The sequence below is a fragment of the Lagenorhynchus albirostris genome, chromosome 8 (assembly GCF_949774975.1).
Source record: "Lagenorhynchus albirostris chromosome 8, mLagAlb1.1, whole genome shotgun sequence".
NCBI classification, from domain to species: Eukaryota; Metazoa; Chordata; class Mammalia; order Artiodactyla; family Delphinidae; genus Lagenorhynchus; species Lagenorhynchus albirostris.
Window position 1 is genome coordinate 3,040,854 of NC_083102.1, and position 12,835 is coordinate 3,053,688.

Below are 12,835 nucleotides of genomic sequence, written 5' to 3' on the forward strand. Positions count from 1 at the left end.
GAGGCCACAACAGTGAGAGGCCCGCGTACCGAAAAAAAAAAAAAAAAAAAAGAATCTTCCAGGTGAGAGAGTCCAAACCCAAACAACAACAACAAAAAACCTCAGAATAATTCAGGAATCCAGAGGGAACAGAGATAATTCAGTGAACAGAAGAAAATCGTCCTAATATATCTAGACAGACAAAAAATATTGAACCAATTAGACAAGAAGAGTATGCTCTTGGATGAAGAGAGAAGGCTAGGGATTTTGAAGTGTCATGCCTGAAAATAAACATTCAACAGAAAGGCTGGAATATAGGAGAGAAAAGGTATGATGAGAATAAACCGGAAGCAGCAAAATAGTACAATAGAAGTTCCAGAAAGAAACAACAGAGCAAAGAGAAATTATCAACACATTATAGTAAAAACTTTCCAAGACTGAAGAACAATTATTCCCCAGATTGAAAAGTTCCACACCAATGGCTGAAATTTCAGGATACCAGGATTAAAGACGTCCTTCTTCTGAAAAGGAGAAAGAAGCAGACCATCTACAAGGATCAGCAAATAGAATGACATCGTTTTTCTCACCAGCAACACGTGGTGGACGATTCCAGGGCCTTCTAGACAGAAATGATTTTGTTTGTAGGTTTTATATCTAGATAAACATAATTTCAAATGTGGGAATAGAATAAAGACATTTTGAGATGTTTTCTAGATATATGAAGGAAAAAGTAAATAAAAAGGGAGACATATATCTGTTGCTCTTTGGCCTATGACCCAGGGTGTGTGCAAAGGACCCAACACAGGAGAGTGGTGAAAAGGGCCTCAAAAGTGACCCTATAGACACCTGGTCCAAATGGACGAGAAGAAAGGGGACTACAGCTCAAGAAAAGAACGTTGGAACTGATAGATTACTAGTATGTTTGAGCATCTGGGAAGAATACTCATGGGAGCCCGAGTGGCATGCAGGAGCAACTGGAAATATTATGAGCAGGTACCAATACATAGAAAGTTACCCAAGTGAAAGACAACGCAGCACTTCAGGAAAAATGAAGTGATGTAAAGGGAAGTAGGGCACGAAGAGACCACCAGGGTCTGAGGTCAGCACCATTTACGTACTGAGCCTGCGCCTCAGACTGCTGATCTAACCAGGCAGTTGATGTAACAGTTCTGGGAAGACGATGGTACAGAGCAGCTAAATCCTCACCTGCGACAACAGGAAGTCACGTGATGAGGAATCGTGACGTGAGGACAACTGTGCTCAGAAGAGACGAGGTGAACTTGAGGAAGGGGATGATGCGCCTGAGGGTGCTTGTGTCTCCGGGGAGCAGGGCTGGTGGGGGGTTGGGCGAAGGGCAAGGGAATTTGTGTGGGTCATTTAAGCCTTTGTTATGGGTTGAATTCTGCAAAATATGTTGAATTTCTAATCCCTCAAACCTTAGTATGGGACAGTATTTGTCAATAGGGTCCACTGCAGATGTAATTAGTAAGTTAAGATGAGGTCACGCTAGAGTGACTCGTGTCCTCGTAAGAGGAGGAGAGACACAGAGACCCAGGGAGGACGCGGCCAGTGGAAGACGCAGGATTGGAGGGACACAGCTACAAGCCAAGGACTGCCAGCGACCACGGGGAGCTGGAGGGGGCGAGGAAGGGCCCCTGCCCTGCGGTGGTAGAGAGAGCGCGGCGCTGCCCACACCTTGATTTTGCCGTTCCAGCCCTAGGAAACTAACACAACACTTTAATACTTTTGCTTTTTAAAAACATTGTGCAGGTATCATAGGATAGCCTGGCAGACTTCAAGTCACGTCTGCCAGGCTTAGGAGTTGGAGGTGTGTGCAGACGCGCGCACACACACACACACACGCACACACACACACACACACACACACACGGCCTAGGTTGACCTTCAAAGCACGGCAGGCATACCCACACACGTGGAACCATTGAATACGTTTCTCCAAGTTTCTGAATTCTCTTCTAAGGACCCAAATCCTTGATACACAGACGTGCGTCTGGGAATACCTGGTGAAATGGTCAACCTGGCCCCATAAGGATTCTGCCCCACGGCCTGAGGTCCAGACCACGACTGCTGGGATTGTGTAGCAGTCTGCAGAGACCACGGAGCGTGGAGAAAGCCACGTGAACCTCAAAGGGCACGGGGCCCGGGTCTCAGGCGCCATTCCAATTCATAAAATACATCGGATTTTTATTCTCAGCGCTACTTCCACATTCGCAGGCAGCCTCTGGTCTCCGGCAACCCCTCCATTTAATTACCTGGCGATTCACTTCCTGATCTAAAAACCACAGGTCTTGGTAAGGATCCTCATTTGTAAAGTACTCAGGAGTCTCCCAAGGAAAATACTTTTTACCAATATCAAATATTTTTATTATCTTCTGCTATTTTTCACTCATCAGCGGGCAGTTCCTGTGTGATGGCTGTTTCCTGGAGAGCAGTGGAGCCCTGAGGCGGACCAGCCTGACCCAGGCGTAGGCACGTGTTTTATCACTGGGATGCTCTGAGGCGCAGCAAGGCCCCGGCGTCCTTCTCCATGGAGCAGGCGCTGAGCTCTGCTCCACGGCAGGGTCTGCAGAGGCCCCGAGTGAGGACGGGGGAGGCTCTAGCCTCCAGAAGCGCATCTGGGGGAGGTGGGCTGACACCCTGGGAGAAGCAGTGCTCGCACCTTCCAACCTTCCACGTGTCCACACCGTCTCAAGCTGTCCCCGCCAGCGACCGGCAAGGGGTCCTCCGAGGCCCGCCTCAGCTTGGCAGAGATGCTTGAAGCCCAGCTGCCACGGGAAGCCCGCTGTGTGTCCGTCCTTTCCCGTGTCAGAGCCCCTGCAGTCTGACGGCTCTGCCCCTGCTGCGCTCTGGGCCGCGCGTCCTGCAGAAACGCACCTTCTGCACATCTAAGTGTGTGTTGGCACCGCTTCCCGGGGACCCACGCTGACGCAGGTGTCACGGGCCACACAGCTGCTCTCAGCACCTTCAGAGTCAGGGAGCCTCACAGCCAGAGACTTGATGGGGCAACTTGGAGGGGCCAGCGGGAGGAATGTGGTCAGCACATTTGTCCTGCCCTCTGCTGGGGGCAGCAGAGCGTCGAGAGGGACACAGAGCTCACCGCTCCGCTCCACGCCCGTCTCCGTATCTGTCCGCTTACAGATCTTGCTGCCACTGCTGCAGAAATGCTTCTTCCACGGCATGGTGCCGCCCCTGCCCTCCCAGGGCCTCCGACAGCCCCAGCGTACCCCACATCGGTCCCCTGGATCTTCCTAACCCTGCCATATGCCTTTGAAGACACGTATGTTATTTCTCTCTCCTTAAACCACCCCCTTTGAATGTTTCCTGCCAGGACTCTGACCCATAAAACCTGCTACACCGCTACCAGCATTACGGTTCTGAAAAATAAAGGTGGCTTTGTCACCTCCGGCTCTGGAAGATGGTGTGGGAGGGTCTCAGCCCACCCCACGTCTCCAGGCATCCCCTGGCCCCAGCGCGGCCCACACTGGGCTTACTGGGGGCCCCGGACCTCAGGCGCCTTTGCGTTACCGGGACCGTTGCTCACAGCACTTTGTCGGTGTGGAATGTGCACTCGCGCTCCCTGGGCAATCCCCACTACCCCTTGAGGTGGGGTCTTGGCAGAAAGCCACCTCCTCCTAGAAGCCCCTCCAGGCAGGGCTGTCTGTGCTCCTCTGCTCCCAGACCACCATTCGCGTGGCCCTCGCCTGGGAGGGACATGCTTCCAGCTGTGGTCGGGGGAGAGCCCCTGCTCCAGGACTTCCTCCAGGTGATGGACGAAGTTGGGACAACTGTCCGGGGCTGCGGAGCTTTGGGGAGCTAGGGTGGGGAGCTGGTCTCAAGGTCTCTTAAACTGAACAGACTGGGCTATTTCTTTCTAATGAAAATACGGACCCAGATCCTAAACAAAGCTTCGTAGAGTTTTCCATGGCTGAGACACTTGGGCATCAGCTTCCGGAGAAGGTCTGCGTGGCTGCTGACGGCTGTAAGGCTTGCGATGGTTCGTCTTCCTGTTCCTGGGAGCCTCAGTGGCCTGAGAGCTGACATTACTTACTGTTGCCCTGGAACAGGTTCTGCCCTGTTTTTGAACAGATGGCCAATCAATCCCTTATTTCTAGAAGCACCGTGAGTGTGAAACAGCCTGTGCCCTCTCGTCCCCTGCTCAGAGCGGGGCGGCCACACCAGCCAGGCTGGCAGGATGTCTGAAGGACGCCGCGTCCTCCCCCAGGGCCTCGGGGGGCCCGCGAGGACTCCAGGCTTCCTGGGAGGAGTCAGAGCAGGGCAGCAGGTGGGGAAGGACAAAAAGAGGGGGGCTCCGAGGGAGGGGGCTCTGCGGTCAGCCTTGTCCCATGCCTCCCAAGCCTGACCTGGGCCCGCGTGCTTCTCCAGAGGGGTCCCTGTGGCCCACGTGCCGCTGCTGCCTCTCCTCCTTTCCCGGCTGTGTTGTCACCACGCTTCCTTCCTCCGCCTGGGGCGGTGGACCGGTCCCCAGCCCACCGGGTCTCAGGGGTATTGCCCCCCTGCTCCAGGGTGATGCTTCTGGGTTCAGGGCGACAGGAGGAGAGGTTTGTTGGGTGCCCCGGGGAGGCTCCTCCCTTCCCTCCTGGAGGTTTCTGGAAGTGGCTCGACCTGCTGGCGGTGCTCTGGCAGCCGTCCTGTGAGCGTGAGAAGAGGTTCAGCACAAGGCCACGTGCTTGGCTGAGTGGAGAGACGAGAGAGCCGGGCCTGCAGTGGCACTGCTGGGCCCCTGAGCAACCAAGCTGAGGCCTGACGTCCCCCTGGACTTCCAGCGCCAATACACTGTCGTGTTTTTAAAGCACGTTTTACGTTGGGTGTGTGTGTGCGCGTGTGTCTGTGCTGTTGTTAACTTCCAGGCAAAAGCATCCTGACAGGAGCGACTTCCCAGACTCGGGTCCTCAGCCATCTCTCCTACCCCTGTTCTCTGCCTGTAGCACGCGCTGGTCTGATCGTGTCGCCTCTCTTCACCAGCTCACGACTCCCTCGAGGAGAGTGGGCCATTCGTTCACGCACTCATGGTTTCACCCACTTAGAAATTATTTACTGAGTACACACCACGTGCCATCAATCTTTTTAAAAACAAGAGCGAAAATGTTCTGAAAAGTCAGTAAAGTGAAATCTTTTAAACCTGCAGAGCACACAGTTACGATGACACACGGGATGCAACGTCCAGCCTTCTTACAGCCCTTCAGTCAGCACTTATTCATCTGGGTGCTGTATGCCGCCCTTTCCAGATGCCCAGCGTCCAACCTCGCGCACCCCGCTTCACCATGAGGATGACAATCGTGCGACGTGCTCTTCTTGTCCCTCCGAGCACCGGAGTCCGTGGGTCTGGCTGCATCTCCCTGGTAAAGTCATGTCTGGCCCTACGGTCCGCTGTGCCGTAAAACTGTGGAAACTCTATCTCTACAGATGCGCCTGCAGGCCGGTTAGTCGGGCACAGGTTCTTGCTGTCTCTTATTCCGGGGCAACAATAAAATTCAATCAGTAACTTCCCCTGCACTAAGCCCCTTTCTGTTCTCGGTGACACTCTATCCGTCCTGCTGCCTCGGTGACAGGGATGTGAAGAAACCAAGGGACAAAACGCGCCCGTCAGCGGGGCTGAGCGGGGGTTCTGACTTGCCGCCTGCAAGCGCAGGGGCCCTTCCTCAGGAACGCAGTGACCCGCTGCGTGGCCCCAGCCCCACTCACGTCCTCTCTCTCGGGGCCCCAGCCCGGCTCTGCCCCCGTGATCGGTGGCCAAGGTCCACAACCACAGCACGCCCACGCCACGGTCTCCGCACCCGCTTTCAATCAGCGAAACGGACAGGCCACCGAGCTGTGTGATAACGAGGATACAAGTCTTTGGGAGAAGATTACTAGCAGGAATTCACTGCGGAATGGCCCGAAGACTTTGTAAGTACAAGCAAGTCGCAGGTGAAATGTGTGTTGACAAGAAACACGCGTCTGGAGAGGACCACGGCAGCCCAGGTAGGAGCTGCGGCCGCCCCCGCCCCCTCTCCCCCGTTCCAGTGGTGCCCCCGGGGGCCCTCACCTCACAGCCTCCATCTGGTCCTTCTCCTCCAGGGAGCCCAGCCTCCGCTTCGCCTCGTGCAGCAGCTTGGTCCCTTGGAAGCCGCTGCCGCGGCCGTCGCACTTGACCACCACGGCCCCGTGACTACTCACCATCACCGTCTCCCAGCTCACCTCAAACTTCTCAGCCACGCTCTGGCTCCCCGGGGCGCCATCCCTGGAAAGACAGGCCAGGGCTTGGCACGTGGCTTGCAGCAGCGGCTGGTCCAGCCGACATCAGGTCCGATGATGCTTCCCCAGGGGCTGGCAGTGCCCTCCCCGGAGGGCGCCCGAGACCCCGGCCACGACGCCCGGCTCCACAACTCTGCACACCCGGAGGGCGATGGGGAAATTGAGCTCCCAGGACCACCCTGAGCACAAGGTCACCGAGGGGCATGTTCTCGGGGAGAGGAACTTTGGAAAGTCCTTCCACGTCCCCCCTCGGTTGGTCTCCCCACACGGCCTGACTCGTCCTGCCCTTCCTGGGCGCAGTTTCCCAGGCTGCCACCTTGGTCCCCATCATGTGTGCTCCTTCTGGTGGCTCCTGGTTTGAAGGAATTCCCTCTGTCTGGTTTGCTCCGCAGCAGAGCCTGTGGCTGACCTGGGTGGCCTTCCTGTCCGTGTCTCCGGGGGCAGCCTGTCTACCGCCCCCACAGAGTATCGCCCATCACTTAGCTGGGTGGGGTGTGGGTTCTCTTGTTCGCGTGGCTTCCCTGTTTCCCGACTGGGGGCACGACCGTGTGAGCTCAAGTCACCCACGGCGCGTGTTCTCAGCCGGGACTCGGCCAGAGCTGCCGACGGGCCTTGCAGCTGGGGACATGGCTGTTGAGCGTTCACTAGTGCTGATGGGGGTGAGGAAGCTCTAAGTGACTTTCCTTCTGGAGGGGACACAGGGTGAGCAGAAGGGACGGCCGACGCCAGGCCCAGGGCCCTCAGAAACGGCGACAGACGCAACGCCCCTTCTGAGGCTGGCCGCCCCTCCAAGGAGGCCACAGCTACTGCACCACTGTCATCCTGGCCTTCTGCCGGGACAGGAGTACAGGCAAGGGGTGTGTGTATGTGTGTACGGGTGTGTGGTGTGTGTATGTGCTGTGTATACTGGTGTGTGTGTGTGGTTTGTGCGTGTATGTGAGCATGTGTGGGTGTGATGTGTATATCTGTGTTGTGTGTGTAGCGCACGTGTGTATATATGTGAGAGTGTGTGTGCTGTTGTGTGTATTTGGTACATTCATGTGGTGTGTGTGTGAGTGTGTGTGTATATGTGTGAGTGTGTGTGCGCGTGTGTGTGGTCGCTGGCCAAGTCCAGACGGTGAGGACAGCGGGTTAGGGGCAATAAGCGGGGGCAGCACAGTGGGTCGTGGCCCGGCGTCCTCACAGTGCAGCCTTTGTCACTGAGGGCTGGGCCCCAGGCCGGGCGCCAGGCAGGAAGCACAGGGTTAGTCAGGCTCTGGGGGGGTGATTTCACTGTGGTCCCTAAAGACCCCAGTGCAGGCCTCTGCTCTCCCCTGGACCCTCCCACATGAATACGGGGCTGCGTCCCCAGAGGCCCCGAGGCTCAGGGTCTCCTCTGTCCCGTGGCCCCTCACGCACCCGAGCGAGCGGCAGCCCTAACCAGGACCCACTACCGACCGTCAGAGGTGCTTAGAAAGCTCTGAAGTCGTTCTCGACATCTGACCCGGAAGCTTGCTAATCAGCACAAGGCAGATCTGGAATCATCCTGAGGACCAACGCCTGGTGTTCAAGGCCGCCTGGTGGCACCGGAGGAGCCGCTGGCCCCAGCCAGACCCTGCCGGGCCCGCCTCCCGGGGCCCGAGGTGACCTCGGGTGCACCCGTCCGCCCTGCACGGTGAAGGTGGGCTCCCCATCAGCTTCCCTGCTGTCCCTGGGGCCGCTGACTGGCCACCGAAGCACGACTCCCGGAATGTGACTCAAGTCCTGCACTCACTGTGGCAAATCCCCCGAAATCGACTGGGGCCCCACTTTCCTTTGATGTCTGGGGTCAGCGGTTGTTACAGAAACAGCCTGCTGAATTGCTTCCAGTGATTAGCCTGCAGTGGACATCAGGCTCCCGCTTACCATCTCCATGAGAGTTTCACCCTGGGATACTTACACCACCAGGAGCAAGGGGTAGTGGGTGGTGTCCGAGAAGGTCGCTGGCTTGAGGATCTGAACGGGCAAGTCTAGGCAGAAACAGAACACAGGGCAGCAGTCAGGGGCCAGGAAGGGAGGGACGGGACGGGCGCTGGCTGGGTGTGCCCGCCCTGGGGTGTGCTCCCGGGGGCCTGGGAGACGGGCACCCTGGAGGGTTAAGGCCGGTCCTCCACAGACAGGGGCACTCCGGCTCACTCTGGACTTGGGGAAAGCACCCAACCTCTTTAAGCTTAGTTTCTCCATCTGAAGCTTAACTGCAATCTTGCCAACAGGAAAGTGTTGAAAAGCAGAAAAGCCTGGACCCCTGTGAGCACTTGCTTACAGCAAAATTCCAGGCGGGGGGGGGGGGGGGGACGAACCCCCAGGGCAGGGTGCACCTCTCTGCCGGGCAGCACTGCCCCAACAAGTAGTTAAGTGGGGACAGGCGGAGACTGAGGGCGGGGTGGGGTAAGGCAGGGGGCAGCGGCCCTGAGGGAGAGGCTAGAGCTGTGGGGAGCCTCCGTGCAAAGCCAGGGGCTGCGCGGGCCTCCCCGTTTGCAGGCTGGAACTGGGCAGGTCTGGCTGCCTGCGGAGCCAGCGGGAGGGAGCTGGTGCAGCCGTGGGTCCTGCAGCCAAGGTCCTTTGGATCTGGTCCTTGGCAACCAGGATCCAGTCTGGGAGGGAGGGGGCCGTTTCCCTCACGGCTTTCTCTGTTCTTCCCCAAACAAAGCTTCCTGCGCAAGTTAGAAATTGTTTACTGACATTAACTACAGCCCAGATGAGCGATTAGGTTGGAATTAGTGGCTTTTTCAGTACAATTGCTGTAGAGGCACCCCAGGCTGGGGGCTGGCTTAGCCGCCTGCTCTGACCAGGGTCTCATTACTGATTCGGGCTGAATGTTAATGGCTTGCAAATTAGATCAATGGCCCAGGGACCCTGGGCTTTATCACTGAAATATCCATAAAACATGGTCTGGGCTGCTTCCTGCCACTGATAAGCCCAGGGGCAGGCTTTGGCCACAGGCGGCGGAATACATTCAGAGAGTGTTCCTGGAGTTGGAATGCTTCTCTGAGGAAAGCCGTAGCCTCCGGTAGCATTAAATGAAAAACAAAGCATAACAAAATAAAAACAGTCTGTAGGGCGACATCATTCGGATTTCCTGGGACCCCAAGGGGCGATGAGCAAATGCCGGCCCTGCACACAGCTGTCCCTGCTCTCCTTGCATCTACGTCCCCGTTTACCCGCAAGGAAAACCTCACCCTGGAAAGAAACCTCATGTGCAAGGGGGGCCGGGAGTTGGCTATTCGTTTCTAAAGACCCTTTTCTGCATTTTTGGAGGAGGGGATGGCAGGCACCCCTTAGTGCTCTGGGGTTTGGGAAACATTGTGTGCAGAGTGGATGGAGGAGGGCCCTGGGCTAGAAGCTGAGACAGGATCCTGTGAAGGAATATGATCTGGCCTCCAAGGCTGTGGTAGGAAGTGACAGATGGGAGAAAACTTGCTGATGGGGGACGGGGGTGGGCAGCAAGCTGAGGTTGACCGGTGGAGGCTGACTGGCCTTACAGGGCGTGACCTGTGCAGTCACGCAGGCCTGTGCAAGAGCCCTGGCTGGACTGGAAGCTCACAATAAGCCCCACGTTTTCATTTTGCTCGGGCCCTGCACCTTACGGGGCCTGCCTGAGGTCTGCAGATAAAGACCAGGGTAGAGGGGGTGGGGCCAGACCTGTGGAGGTTGCTTGCTCACTCATCCACCCTCCTACCCTTCCATCCATCCTTCCCTGCATCCCTGTCTCCATCCATCCAACCATCCTTCCCTGCATCCCTCCATCCATCCTTCCCTGCATCCCTCCATCCCTCCATCCACTATCAATCTGAAGTTGTTTTCTTGCCTCTGGTTCTTCCTTATAAAAGGAAAGCACGAAGATAAATGTCCAGTTAATTTGAGGGCTCTCATGAACTTGGATCTGCCCTGAGTGACTGGACTCCAGGTTCTGCATGGCAGTTTGAACCAGTCACTGATGCCTTCCCCACGGGCAGCCCAGACATTCCTTTGACCCATTTCCTGGCAATACGAAGTCTCAGCGATGGGGCTGTCTGTACAAGACACCCTGTATGGTCAGAGTCACTCTCTTTACAGAAAACAGCTCGGCAGGGAAGAGGCGGAGACTTGAGATGAACAGGTCAGGAGCCGCGTCTCCAGTGCACACGTCCCAGGGCAGCAGAGGTTCTGCTTCCTGCCTGTGGGTAGCTGGTTTCGGGCCTGTCTGACTAGGGGTCGCCGGTTTCTGTCCCAGTGAAACAGCTCCCGGGCTCCTGTGGTGGGTTCCCGGGTCTCCCCGCTCTGCCTTATCGTGTCAGAGCCGCGCCTCCTGCAGGGCTCCTGAGCCCGCTTTCAGCCTGGACTTGCATCCTTCCTGCCCCTCATTTCTGTTCTGTGGTTCCCCAAGCCCTGATGACGGGCATCTGTGGACGGCCCAGTTCCTCTGTCTCCCTCTTTCTGACTGACAGCTCCTCTCCCGCTCAGGACTGGACGTGCTTGAACCCAGCCACCTGGGGCTGTGCTCCCTGGACATGCAAAACTGCCCTCGGTTCCAGAGCCGAGTGCATCCTGTGGGACCTGCGTGCGTCTCAGGGACGTTGAGAGAAACCCAGACCCGGAGAGGCGGTGGGGACAGCCCTGGCCTGTGGGCAGTGATGTCCCCGCCGGGCATGACTGCAGGCTCCACTCATGCTTCTCCTAAGTCTATCTCTTCTCCCGCCTCAGGCCCTTCCTTCTTGTTTCCTCCATCAGCCCCTCATCAGAGCGAGTGCACACGGGCCATTGTAAGAGAAAGGCCTCTGCACCCGTGGGCCCGGGGGAGACGGGTTGAAACACATCCTATTTTCCGACTTTTCTGACTGTCGCAGGTGAATCTCTCTCCCTACCTGTGTCTCTAGCGATGTTTAGAAAGGTTCCCATATAGTGTGATTCAGTGTGGCCCAACGATAGGACAAGGATGAAGGTGCTGGAGGGTGAGGGCCCCCGTGTCGGCTGCCACCTGGGACAACCCCGCGGCTGGAATTCCACCAGCCTCCCGACCCACCCACGACCGACCATGCTGATGTGTCTCCCTCCTTCTCCCCTCTTCTCCACCAACCGAAAGCGACTCCAGGAACCCCTTCAAGCCCCACCTTGCTGGGAACCTTCACGGGACCCCAGTCCATTCTCACGCTCTCCCCTGAGCTCCTGGGCCATTCCTTTCTGCTCTGAAGGACGCAGCTTTACGGGATGCACTGTCTGGGTGGGTTTGATTTCGTTCCACAAGCTGAGCCTTGGTTCCTGCCCTTAGGGGCTCACGGTCTGTCAGGCGGCTGGGTCCAATCTAACAAGGGGTGCGGAGTGATACTCCAGGGCCCACCAGCCCTAGTGACAAGCCGCTGTCCCACTGAAGGGGCAGGGCAGACAAGGAGCTTCCAGACATGCGCTGGGGCGGCAGACACAGGCTCGGGCTACCACCTGCTCCCCCGGCCCAGGCCTGCAGTTCAGGCATCACTAGTCAATCTCCGCACTCTTCTCCATTGATCCCTGGCGACCTTCTAAGTTAGCTCAGGAGACGAAGTCTATTCACCAACCTCAGAGACGAGGGGCAGGTGGTACCTGAATGGATGACTCAAAGATGACTTCAAGGTTTGAAATCTAAATTATCTGAAACCAGTCAGCACAACCGAAGGGTGTCACCCTCGAAAGGAGGAGCGTGTGGAGGGGGACACGGTGCTGGGGGAAGGACGGTGAGATGAGTTCGGAGCATTGTGCACTTGCGGTCCCCAAGGGCAGACGCCCGCTGGGTGGCAAAGCTCCGGGCTGGGCTGATGGGGGACTGTCTGCAGAGGCGAGGAGGCTGCGAGAACCCTGCTTCCCTCCAGGAGAGGCAAGTCCCATTCCAGCCAGTGCTCTGGGCTCCTCGGGGCCTAGGGGTGCCTGCTGTAGGGCGCGCGCTCGGAAAAGCTTATCGAACGGCTGAACGGACAGTTCAAGAGGGAGAAGGACACAAGCCAAGGCAGGGCGCTGGACGGCCGCGGGCCGCACCGACCACCAACCCCTCACGCTGTTTCTCCAGCTTCCAGGACGCCTCTCAGCCCACGAGCAACACTTAGACGTGAGATGATGAAGGACCAAGAACGTCAATGGCACAGAAGGGGAGCTTCCAGGGGACACGCTTTCCTGGATGGTATCATGACCGGTTCCGCCCCAACAAGACCCCGTCTGGGGTCTTGTCTAAACCGTCAGCCTCTCGAGGACAGAAACCACGTGCTCCCGCCTTTGTGTCACAGAGCGAGCACGCTGGCTGTGAGCGCAGTCAGCTCAGCGCGAGCTTCCCCTGGCCCCCGGTCCCCCTCGCTGCTGAGGATGCAGTTCTAGCCCGTGCTCCCCCGCGACCCCCCACCCGGCAGTCATGGTCAGGCTGTTTCAGAGCAGATGCTGGTTTTCCCGTTGAAAGGAGCAAGCGTAGCACTTACTGTAATCGTCAACCTCGATTTTCCTGTATTCTACTTTCGGCATCTGCCGATCGTTTACGGCTTTCTGTACGTGTTCATTTGTTTCTAGGTCAAAAATTTCTGAAAGAGAGAAAAAAACGACACACTCAGATTCAGTAACCGCTTCT

At 57.1% G+C, this 12,835-nt stretch overlaps 1 protein-coding gene across 1 annotated transcript in view; it reads right to left on the minus strand.

Annotated features, from left to right (window-relative positions):
• The window catches only part of DPP6 (dipeptidyl peptidase like 6), a 772,951-nt gene that overhangs the window by 10,782 nt on the left and 749,334 nt on the right, over positions 1 to 12,835 (minus strand). The window contains exons 18-20 of the mRNA XM_060155875.1: positions 12,690 to 12,788; positions 8,174 to 8,243; positions 6,047 to 6,241 (exon numbers count right to left, since the gene is read on the minus strand). Of these exons, the coding sequence (XP_060011858.1) occupies positions 6,047 to 6,241; positions 8,174 to 8,243; positions 12,690 to 12,788 (364 nt within the window). The remainder of the gene's footprint in view (positions 1 to 6,046; positions 6,242 to 8,173; positions 8,244 to 12,689; positions 12,789 to 12,835) is intronic.